General features: G+C 49.2%; 1 protein-coding gene across 2 annotated transcripts in view; it reads left to right on the top strand.

Annotated features, from left to right (window-relative positions):
* Positions 1-2,924: 2,924 nt before the first annotated feature.
* The window catches only part of GPR157 (G protein-coupled receptor 157), a 28,658-nt gene continuing 19,642 nt past the window's right edge, over positions 2,925-11,940 (top strand). The window contains exon 1 of one of the 2 annotated variants that reach the window (XM_003274323.4): positions 2,925-3,445. In XM_003274323.4, the coding sequence (XP_003274371.2) occupies positions 3,063-3,445 (383 nt within the window). In that variant the 5' untranslated portion in view covers positions 2,925-3,062. The remainder of the gene's footprint in view (positions 3,446-11,940) is intronic. The other variant, XM_012498380.2, reaches the window with a different exon arrangement.

Below are 11,940 nucleotides of genomic sequence, written 5' to 3'. Positions count from 1 at the left end.
TGGCTGGCGCCTGTAATCCCAGCTACTTGGGAGGCTGAGGCAGGAGAATCGCTTGAACCCAGGAGGCAGAGGTCACAGTGAGCCAAGATCGCGCCATTGCACTCCAGCCGGGGTGACAGTGCGAGACTCAGTCTCAAAAAAAAAAAAAAAGAAACAGAAGAAAGAAACAAAGAAAGAGGGAGAGAAAGAAAGAAAGAGAAAGGAAGAAAGAGAAAAAGAAAGAAAGAAAGGAAAGAAAGAAAAAGAAAGAAGGAAAGAAAGAAAGAAAGAAAGAAAGAAAGAGAAAGAAAGAAAGAAAGAAAGAAAGAAAGAAAGAAAGAAAGAAAGAAAGAAAGTTGAACAGACATTTCTCCAAAGAGGATATGCAAATGTCCAATACACATATGGAAAGATGTTTGAGGTCATTATTCATCAGAGAAGTGCAAATCAAAACTACAATGAGGAACAACTTCACACCTACTAGGATGGCTATTATCACAAAGATAATACAAAATGTTGGAAGGCTGGGTGAGGTGGCCTCACGCCTGTAATCCCAGCACTTTGGGAGGCCAAGGCAGGAGTTTGAGACTAGCCTGGGCAATATAGTGAGACCCCATCTCCAAAAAAAAAATTAGTGGGGCCCAGGCAAGGTGGCTCACACCTGTAATCCCAGCACTTTGGGAGGTTGAGGCAGGCAGATCACCTGAGGTCAGGAGTTCAAGACCAGCCTGGCCAATACAGTGAAACCGTGTCTCTACTAAAAATACAAAAATTAGCAGGGTGTGGTGGTGCACACCTGTAATCCCAGCTACTTGGGAGGCTGAGACAGGAAAATCGCTTGAACCCAGGAGGCAGAGGTTGCAGTAAGCCAAGATTGTGCCACTGCACTCCAACCTGGGCAACAAGAGCGAGACTCAGTCTCAAAAAAAAAAAAAATTAGTGGGGCATGGTGACATGCACCTGAAGTCCTAACTACTGGGGAGGCCAAGGCGGGAGGATTGCTTAAGCCCAGGAATTTGAGGCTGCAGTGAGCTGTGGCTGTGCCTGCACTCCAGCCTTGGCGACAGAGACTCTGTCTCAAAAAAAAGTTTCGGAAGAATGTAGAGAAATTGCGACCCTCATACATTGCTAGTGCAAATGTAAAATGATAGGTACAGTCACTTTGGAAAACACCTTGGCAGTTCCTCACAAGGTGAAATATAAAGTTGCGTATGGCCCAGCAACTCCATTCCTAGGTATAGACATAGGAGAATTGGAAACATACACCCACAAAAAAACTTGTATGCAAATTTTCATAGTGGTATTATTCTTAATAGTTAAAAAGTGTTAACAACCCAAATGTCCATCGGCTGATGAATAATAGCTAAGTAAAATGTGGTATATCCTGCCGAGCGCAGTAGCTCATGCCTGTAATCCTAGCACTTTGGGAGGCCGAGGCAGGCAGATTGCCTGAGCTCAGGAGTTCAAGACCAGCCTGGGCAACACGGTGAAACCCCATCTCTACTAAAATAGAACAGAAATTAGCCGGGCACGGCGGCATGTGCCTGTAGTCCCGGCTACTCGGGAGGCTGAGGCAGGAGAACTACTTGAAGCCGGGAGGCAGAGGTTGCAGTGAGCCGAGATGGCGCCACTGCACTCCAGCCTGGGCGACAGAGGGAGACTCTGTCTCTAGAAAAAAAAAAAAAAGTGGTATATCCATATAATGGAATATTATTGGGCAGTAAAAGGAATGAAGCACTGCATATGCTACGATGAACCTTGGAAACGTGCTAAGTTAAAAAAGTCAGACATAAAGGCCACAGAGCATATGATTCTATTTACAGGAAATGTACAGAATAAGCAAATCCACTGTAGAAGAGTGGTTGCCAGGGCTGTAGGGAAGAAGAAGTTAGGGCTAACAGCTAAGGGATAAGGATTTCTTTTTGGGGGTAATGACAATGTTGTAGAATTACATAATAATGATGGTCGCACAAACTTGTGAACATACTACTGAATTGTTTGGTTAAAAGGGCCAGTTTTATGGTATGTGAATTACATCTTAATTACAAAGTTTGAAATTTTTAAACAAGAAAAAGCCATGCCCGGCCTAGCACTTCATTTTTTAAAAATCACACCTAGTTAGCTATGTTTTTTAAAAAATAGCATGCTTATTTTAAGAAAAGGTGGAAACGCCGGCTTCCCCAAGTCACCACCACCAACTTGTGAACACGTCGGGATCACAGCTCAAGGAAGGAGGATCATACCCCAGAGTTGTTTCTGTTGCTAGTGGAAACAATGTCTCTGATCCTCACGCCCTTCCACTCACAACACACACAGAAGCTGGCTGAAAAGAGGGAAAGTAATATTAGCCCTAAAAATGCCAGTCCTTCCTCTCACAGGACTGGATGTCTCAGACACCTGGCAAGAGCAGGGGTGGGCCTGGAGGAGCGTTGAGGGACAGGTGCCGGGACCTGGGGGTGCCCTGAGGTAGGGCTTAGGGGCCTAGGGGCTTAGGGGCGTGGTGTGAGGGCGTGGGCGGGGCTCAGGAGCCTCGGGCACCGGGTGGAGCTTGGAAGCCGCAGGGGCGTGGCGGGGGCGGGGCTCAGGGCCCGGGGCAAAAGGGTCGAGGAAGGGCACCGGAGCGGGGGTCAAGGCCGGGAACACAGGGGCGTGGCGGGGTGCGTGGGCGGAGCGGGGCGCGTGGGTGAGGCTCTAGGCCCAGGTCTCTGGGCTCTGTGGACAGGGATCGGGGCGCGTGGGCGGAGCTCTAAGTCCCGGTCTCAACGCGGGGACACAGGAGCGGGGTGGCGGGGCGTGTGGGCGGGGCTCAGGGCCCTGGACGGCGGGACGGGGCTGGGAGTGTAGGCGGGGCTTAAAGGCCGGGGTACAGGGGAGGGGCGGGGCGCGGCGCGTGGGCGGGGCTCAGGGCGTGGGCGGGGTTCAGGGCCCGGGGCCCAGATGGGCGGGGGAGCGGCCGGACGCGGGCGGGGCGGGCGCCTGGACGCGAGCCTAGGGCGCCTCGCTGCCCAGACGGCGGCGGCGGTGGCCGCACGCGCGGCCCGGCTTCTGTCCTCGCGGCGCTCCGGCTCCTGGCCCCCCACGCCATGCAGTCGCTCGCGCCGCCCACCGAGCTGATGCCGTCGGAGCGCGCCGTGGTGCTGCTGTCGTGCGCGCTCTCCGCGCTCGGCTCGGGCCTGCTGGTGGCCACGCACGCCCTGTGGCCCGACCTGCGCAGCCGGGCACGGCGCCTGCTGCTCTTCCTGTCGCTGGCCGACCTGCTCTCGGCCGCCTCCTACTTCTACGGAGTGCTGCAAGACTTCGCGGGCCCGTCGTGGGACTGCGTGCTGCAGGGCGCGCTGTCCACCTTCGCCAACACCAGCTCCTTCTTCTGGACCGTGGCCATTGCGCTCTACTTGTACCTCAGCATCGTCCGCGCCGCGCGCGGGCCCCGCACAGATCGCCTGCTTTGGGCCTTCCATGTCGTCAGGTGGGTGGCGGTGGCGCTGCTTTTCCGGGAGCCCCCGACACAGGCCGACCTCTCCCGGTCTTGCCCTCCCAGAGGCCGTGTCTAGGTTGGACCCTCCTACCCACAGCAAGCCGTGCCTGCTGGCGCCCCCAACGCAGTCCTGGGCCAGCGGGAGGAGGCCAGACTTGCCCGAGATTCGCTCCCGAGGGAGCCCCTCTGTGCCTGCCCCAGGGCACAGCCCCTTGAGGTAGTGGGGACAGAGTTCGCCCCCAGAGCCGGGCCCTGGTTCCTTGGACCGGACTGGGGAGGACACTCTGAGCCCCTTGTGACCTGCTTCACTGTGTCCTGGCCGTCTCTGCTGCCCATGGGGAAACAGGCTGGGAGACGAGTTAGGTAACTGTCCCGGGCTGAAGAGCCGGCAACTCCCAGTCCCACGCCACCACCCCACCCCAAGCCACAGTGAGCTTGGTGCACTCCGCCACTCCCGAGCTGCCGTGTCTCTGCTGTACAGTTTACAAAGGACTTTCCTTTTTATTCTGTCTTTGGTCGTTTCTAGCCTCAGGCCCCAGCCCCTTGTATTTCTGTTCTAGGTGATCTTGACTTCGCAGAGTTCAGCTATTCTGAGATTGAGGACAGGGGCGGAGGGCTGGTCTGGGAGTCTGGGAGTCCGCCTGGAGTCTCTCTGGGAGTGGGGAAAAGCCGAGACCTTACTCTGCGGTTCAAGCATCTTTCAAGTAAGCCTCGCTGAAGAGGGTCGGCCCTTCCCTGGGGAATGTCAGGTTTTGAAAATCTCATGGCGTCCTGTGCTGTGCTGAACTGAGGGCAGGAATCCTAGGGGTTGTTTTCCTTTTCTCCTTCTCCCAGATCAGAGCATCAGATACTGCCCTAATTATAGGTCCTTTCTATTAAAAAACTTAAGTGCCTTCCAAGGACTGCGAGCACAGTCAGCACTTTGGCAGAGACAGGTCACCTGGGTGTCACACGGCGAGGCTACAGGGCTGTAAGAGTCGCTTGACCTTCAGTTGTGCACTGAGGCCGGCTGGTCCTTGAGAAACTAAGTGACCTGCTTCTCAGCTGTACAAGTGAAAAATCTTTGCAACACATCATCCAAACCGTGGCTTAGATGCTGCAGATGGAATAGGGCCCTGCCTTGTCTTCCCGGCAGCATCCCATCTGACCCTGTCTGGGTCCCGTGATGGCTGGCTGGGTGTGGGCCCCGAGTACACGGGAGATAACGTGTGCTTGAAGGGAGTCGAGGCTGCACCTTTCTTTGCAAGAACCTGTTATCTTTCCCTTCTTGTCTTTAAAAATATTGAATACAGTATTTTTTTAAATGATAACAGAACCTGGTCCAGCTTCTGTGGAAAAGAAGGATTGCCCAGCAAACCTGAGTTGGGGGTTTTTCTGTTCGGTTCTCATTAGGGACCCTCTAGGGGGGTTTTCTGTGTTGTTCAGGAAGGGCTTCTTTGATAAAGAAGTAGGCCCAGTGTGGTGGCTTGTACCCATAATCCCAACACTTTGGGAGGCCGAGGCAGGAGGATCGCTTGAGCCCAGGAGTTCAACTGGCCAACACAGTGAGGCTTTGTCTCTACTCAAAATTAAAAAATTAGCTGGGCATGGTGGTGCATGCCTGTAATTTCAGCTACTTGTGAGGCTGAGGTGGGAGGATCGCTTGAGCCTGGGAGGTCGAGGCTGTAGTGAGCTATGACTGCAGACAGAGCAACACCCTCTCTCAAAAAAAAAAAAAGAAAAAGAAAAAAAATAAAGGAAAAAGAAAAGAAAAAACAAGCAACGTATTCATCTTGTCTGTTGAATGTGACCTGCCTGCATCTTCAAAGAAAATAAAATTACCTGTATCCAAGCTAGAGAGGGAGTTTGACAATTTATTCTCTGGAGTTCTCAGCACTCAGACTTCGCTAGTCTAAGGGAATTGGTTAAACCTGTCTAACAGGTTCATCTATTAACCTAGATCTTCCCAGACTGTATTGCCAATGACCTTACTAAGGACTGACTCTCCAGTGTATTTCTTTGGAATATTAGTTTATTGTTTGCAGGATCTATTGATGTGAGAAATATCACCTTGAGGCATAGACTACATGATTATCCACTTTTTAACCATTTCATACTACCGGAAGTCAGTCCTCTTCAAAGCTTTCAGTTTTGGAAAGTATTTTAAAATATGACAACAGAGAAGGTTGACATCCTTATTCTAATGTGCATTTAGGAATTGTTTTAAACCCACAAATATCCTGAAAAATGGACAAAGGACATACTCAAGCAAAATAGTAACAGCAGTTGATAAATATATGTCATATACCATTAATACTCAAAGCAATACAAGTTATAACAATAAGGTACCATTTCCTCATTTAATTAGAAGGAAAAAATAGTAAGGCAGGGCTGGGCACGGTGGCTCATGCCTGTAAATTCTAGCACTTTGGGAGGCCAAGGTGGGCGGATCACTTGAGGTCAGGAGTTTGAGACCAGCCTGGCCAACATGACAAAACCCCGTCTCTACCAAAATTACAAAAATTAGCTGGGCGTGGTGGTGCATGTCCCAACTACTCAGGAAGCTGAGGCAGGAGACTCGCTTGAACCTGGGAAGTGGAGGTTGCAGTGAGCCACGATCGCGCCACTGCACTCCACCCTGGGTGATAAGAGTGAGTCTCCATATCAAAAAAAAAAAAAAAAGTAAGGCAGAATACAAACATGATAAATGCCAGTTTCACTGGCATTTTTCTACAGTATTATTGATGGTGTGAATTGAAATAGTCTTTGTGGAAAGTATTTGGTTCATACCCCTTGATCCAATAATCCTATTTACCAGAGCCTAGTCTAATGAAACAATCTAAAATATGTACAAAGCTGTATGTACAAAGGTGTTTGTGAGGCACTTATGATGAGAATTTGGAAGTGACCTCAATGTCCAACAGTGGGGGAACAGGAAGTTAAGAGTCTACCCTCCCCTTCTGAAATGGTATGCAGCTCTTAGATACTGGTTTTGAATTCTGTAAGTCATTTTTTTTAATGATATGATACAATGCGAAGTGACAGAAACCATCGCTAACACTGATTACAGCCACATAAAGGCAGGAGGTTAGAGAGAATCCTGCACGTGCACAAGTTCCCAGGAGAGCACCTGCATGGCCCCCTTTACAGAGAGAGGAGGGCAGTTTAGACCTCATCCTCAGGAAATCATACTTCAGCATGAGCTGTGTCTGGCCCCTGATGTTTGCAGAGTGCCGTTCCATTCATTAGCTCGCTAATCACCAATAGCCCAACAGGGCCAGGAGTGGTAGCTCACACCTGTAATCCCAGCACTTTGGGAGGCTGAGGCAGGAGGATCACTTGAGCCCAGGAGGTTGAGGCTGCAGTGAGCCGAGACCACTACTGCACTCCAGCTGGAGTGACAGAGTGAGACCTGTCTCACAAAAAAGAAAAAGAAAAAAAAAGTAACCCAACAGAATGGATGGGTGGGGTGATTACCCTCATAGCAGATGTGATGGCCCAGGGCTACATAGCTAGTAAGGTATTGCAGGATCTGGCCAGCAGCCCACAATGCAATGGGGCTCTCTTTGTTCCCAGGCGGATCGGCAGGTCGAGAAATAATAGACACACACAAAATAGTGAAAGCTGGGTCTACGGAGGTCACCGCCTTCTGGTTCCACAGTGCCAACAATGCACTGGACATACCAGCATTTATTATTAAGTTTAGTGAGGGCGGGGGTAGGTTAGTGAGGGATTTAGGGTCATTTGATTATGAGGTGAGATGGTCACATGGGGATAAAGTAATTCTTTAACATAACATCTGTATGCAGAAGTACAGTATACAGGGATAAGAATTTACAATATAGTGTGTGCATCAGTAATTTCTAACAGCCTTAAAACAGAAACACAGTCTTTCCATAACCTATGATTAGCAAGATATTAATCAGCAGTAAGAGTTGCAGCAAAAGCTGGTTACAAACAATCCATAGCAACAGGACGTGAAGCTAGACAACCGGTTAGACCAGAAATTCTCAGAAGGGAGTATGCTGTAACCCTAAAGAGGCCTAGAAGAGCCGTGGGGTGTTTATAGGTGAGGGCGTTTATAGCCCTATCTTGTCCATATGGACAGGTGCCCCCCATATGTCCGTTTATAGGCTCTCCACAAGGGTCACATTCCATTCCCAGAGCTATGAACATCTGCTTTTCTGGGATAGGAATCTTGGTGATGTGAAACCTCCCTGACTGCACATCCATTCATAGGCTCTCTGCAGGGGGAAGCACATCACGTGCTATTGGCTCATTCTGGCAGTCCAACCTGGCATTGTCTTTACACAATCCTGCATGCAATTTTGTATTTACAATAATCAGGAGCATTTCATCTTTTATTCTGTAGCAGTAGTTTCAGGGGGTCTCCCTTCAGTAAGGGAGAGGCTCAGAGTTAGAATCTACTTCTGACCCAGTCCAAGACTCCTTTTAGGAGTCTATGTTGTCTTTTGGCTGTAACAGGTTTTAAAAACTGAGATACAATTTCAACAATAATTTATTTTTAGGCTGGGCATGGTGGCTCACGCCAGTAGTCCCAGCAGTTTGGGAGGCTGAGGTGGATGGATTACTTGAGCCCAGGAGTTTGAGACCAGCCTGGGCAACATGGCAAAATCCTGTCTCTACAAAAAATTTAAAAAACTAGCCGAGCATGGTGGTGTGTGGCTGTAGTCCCAGCTCCTCAGGAGGCTGAGATGAGAGAGAGGATCGCTTGAGCCCAGGAGACAGAGGTTGCAGTGAGCTGAGATTGTGCCATTGTACTCCAGCCTGGGTGACAGAGCAAGACCCTATCTCAAAAAAATTAAAATTAAATATATGTGTAGATATTTAAAATTAAATATATGTATAGATATTTAAAATTAAATATATAAATAATATATAAATAATATATAAATTAAATATATGTATAGATATTTAAAATTAAATATGTAAATATATAAACATATTAAATATATGTATATATTTAATTATATATATTAAATATTAAATATTAAATATATTAATAGCAACTATATATTTAATATTAAATATATATTTAAAATATATAAATATATAATATATAATATTAAATATATATTTAAAATATATAAATATATAATATATAATATTAAATATATATTTAAAATATATAAATATATAATATATAATATTAAATATATATAATGTATATATTTAAAATTAAATACATATATATTTAATATATATATATATTTATTTTTTCCTCCCCACCCAAGACAGTTTCACTCTTGTTGCCCAGGCTGGAGTACAATGGTGTCATCTCTCGGCTCACTGCAACCTCCACCTCCTGCATTCAAGTGACTCTCCTGCCTCAGCCTTCCAAGTAGCTGGGACTACAGGCATGCGCCACCATGCCCGGCTTATTTGGTATTTTTAGTAGAGATGGGGTTTCACCATGTTGCTCAGGCTGATCTCAAACTCCTGACCTCAAGTGATCCACCCACCTCAGCCTCCCAAAGTGCTGGGTTATAGGTGTGAGCCACTGCAGCCGGCCTTTATTGAGATTTTTGTCCATGGACTAACAGTGTCCCTGATAGCAAAGGAAAATCTTGGCTTGTATGTTGACTTAATTTTCATATATCTTTATTCTCCTTCCATCGGAAACAGTTCTCCCACCTTTCTTGGTGTTTTATGATACTGACATTTTTGAAGAGTTCAGGCCCATTATTTTATAGAAGGCCTCTCAATTCGGGTTTGTCTGCTGCTTCCTCATAAGTGGGTTCAGGTTGTGCATTTTTGGCAGGATATCCCAGAAACATGTTTTTCTCATTGCTTTCTACCTGGTGGCCGGCAACTTGGACGTATTCCCTTACCGGTGATGTTAACTCTCATCGCTGGGCTAAGGTGATATCTGCCAAGCTCCTGCACTGCAAGTTAACTATTTTCCCCTTTGTAGTTAAGAAGTGTCTTGCTGAGCGACATTGGTGGCTCGAAAGCCTATCACGTCTCCAGCTTTCACCCAAGGGTTTCGTGTCCACTGATTGTGACAGCATTTTGAATTTTTTGGTGGCAGTTGCTTTTTTAAGGTTGTGTGAGATACTCAGTGTTCAGGGGAAGTCCCCGTGTTTAAGGCGTCCCTTTCTACTCTGTCTTAGCTGGTGAGGCAGATGCCCCAGACGTCCTGTCTTTGACTTTCATGTGGTGTGCCTGAGTGGCTGTGTGTTTACCATGCCCACCTGAGGGAGGCCAGAGCTGCTGGGGAGGGGGTCATTTCCCCACCTCCCACATAAGGGGACCTGCCTTTCTAAGAGCGGCGCAGCCCTTCCTCCCCGCACGGTGGTGGGCGCCAGTGTGATGCCAGACCAGGGTCAGCAGGGGCGAGGTGACCACCCTCTCCACCAGGACCTCCATGGGGCCAGGCATCAGCTGTATGGCCTGTGAGCATGGGGGGCAGCTAAATGGTCGGGACAGCTCATTTAGGGGTCAGAAGGAAGAGTCCTGGCCGACCCGGTTCGCCTTGGGCATCTCTGAGTTTCTTCTGGCCCCACTGAGCTGGGGGCAGGTGTGGGTATGACTCCAGTAGGGTCTAGCCCCCGTGCCTGTCACACACACATTCATCCACCCTTTAGAGTTATAGAGGAAGCAAGAGTCTGTGACCCCCATGTTTACCATAAAAACCCTGCTCTGTGGGGAGCGGGAAGTCCCAACGTAGCAAAAAGGAAAACCTGGGCCTAGAGCTGGAAGGTTCTCAGAGTTCTCTAATTTGTTGTTTGTTTGTTTTGAGATGGAGTCTAGCTCTGTCACCCAGGCTGAAGTGGCGCGATCTCGGCTCACTGCAGCCTCCACTTCCTGGGTTCAAGCCATTCTCCTGCCTCAGCCTCCCATGTAGCTGGGAATACAGGTGTACACCACCACATCTGGCTAATTTTTTTGTATTTTTAGTAGAGACGGTGTTTTACCATGTTGGCCAGGCTGGTCTCAAACTCCTGACCTCAAATGATCCACCTGCCTCGGCCTCCCAAAGTGCTGGGATTACAGGTGTGAGCCACCACACCTGGCCGGTTTTTTTTTTTTTTTTTTTTTTTTTGAGACAGAGTCTGGCTCTGTCACCCAGGCTGGAGTGCAGTGGTGTGATCTCTATTCAGTACAGCCTCTACTTCCCAGGTTCAAGTGATTCTCCTGCCTCAGCCTCCCAAGTAGCTGGGATCACAGGCGTGTGCCACCACACCCGGCTAATTTTTGTATTTTTAGTAAAGATGGGATTTCACCATTTTGGCCAGGCTGGTCTTGAACTCCTGACCTCACGTGATCCACCCACCTCAGCCTCCCAAAGTGCTGGGATTACAGGCGTGAGCCACCGTGCCTGGCCTGGGTTCTCTAATTTGAAACGAGCTCACCATGGCACTGCAAGGACAAGCCAGTGGTAGAGTTGGCCCGTCTCCCCAGGCAGTGGCATCTGAATGGGGGATGGATGCAGTGGCCACATGAATAGTACCCCATGTCAGCCACTACTCCCGAAAATATCAATCATTGAACTGGTTTCGCTTATTTCCCCATAAAAGTTTTCCGAGGTGACTGGTGAAGGTGGCAGTGCTGCTTCCCTGTGTGCAGCACGAAGCTCATGGCAGAGGGCTGAGCACCTGCAACTTGGCAGGAGGTGTGAGAGCTCAGGCTGCCCATCCCTGAGCTGAGGGCTACAGACGGTGGCACTAGGGCATGAGTGTGCATCTGAGAGTTCCTTTAGACATTCCTCTCCCCTTCTGCAGTTAAAGCTGCAGAGTGACCTCGTGGTGGCCTGGCCCAGGGGCTGACTCCCTGAACTTCTCCCAAGTCCTGACCCTTCTGCCCCTGGAGCTGGACAATAAGTGTCCATTGTTCCCAGGGAAGAAACCTCCAGGCAGCCTCTCACCAGGCCTCACTCCCTACAGCTGGGCTTCCCCCAGCCCTGCTGTGTCCTGAGGTTTTTAAATTGGCATATTGTTGCACAAGAGTTTAGTTCTCAAAGCATTTTCTGAGTTATGTTAACATCCCCAGGTCTCATGGTACCTACACCAGGCATTGTGTTTGGCCCAGAGAAGGGGCCTGCTTGTTTTCCTCGCAGCAGGTGCCAACCCCCAGAGATCTGTAGGAAGGATGAGGTTTGGGGTGGGGAAAAGGTACAGGAATCCCAGGGTGGGAGCAGGTGATTGAACAGACCCTGCCTTGAGCCCCCTTCAGTCTAACCTCTGACCCCTTCCTGGCAGCGGGGATGGCATTCTAAGGGTCTTTGAAAACCAATGGGCCGCTTTTCAGTATAACTGTCCATTTGTGTGTGAAGTGGAGGTGTGTCTCCCTGTCTGCAAGTGCCCCCACCCTGACTCTGGTGGGGACAGGTTCCAGGAACCACACAACAGAAGATCCCCAGTTGGGCAGCGCTGGGAACTCCCAAGGACCCACTCTGAAGGGCAGGGAAGCCAAGAGCATTGCTGTCCTGGGGACAAGTGGCCTGCCTGTGGTCGTCTGACCGACACCACGACACCATGCAGGGG

This window comes from Nomascus leucogenys, chromosome 24 (assembly GCF_006542625.1).
Source record: "Nomascus leucogenys isolate Asia chromosome 24, Asia_NLE_v1, whole genome shotgun sequence".
In the NCBI taxonomy this organism is placed as follows: Eukaryota; Metazoa; Chordata; class Mammalia; order Primates; family Hylobatidae; genus Nomascus; species Nomascus leucogenys.
Note: the sequence above shows the minus strand (reverse complement) of the source record. Positions and strands in the feature narration are given on the sequence as shown.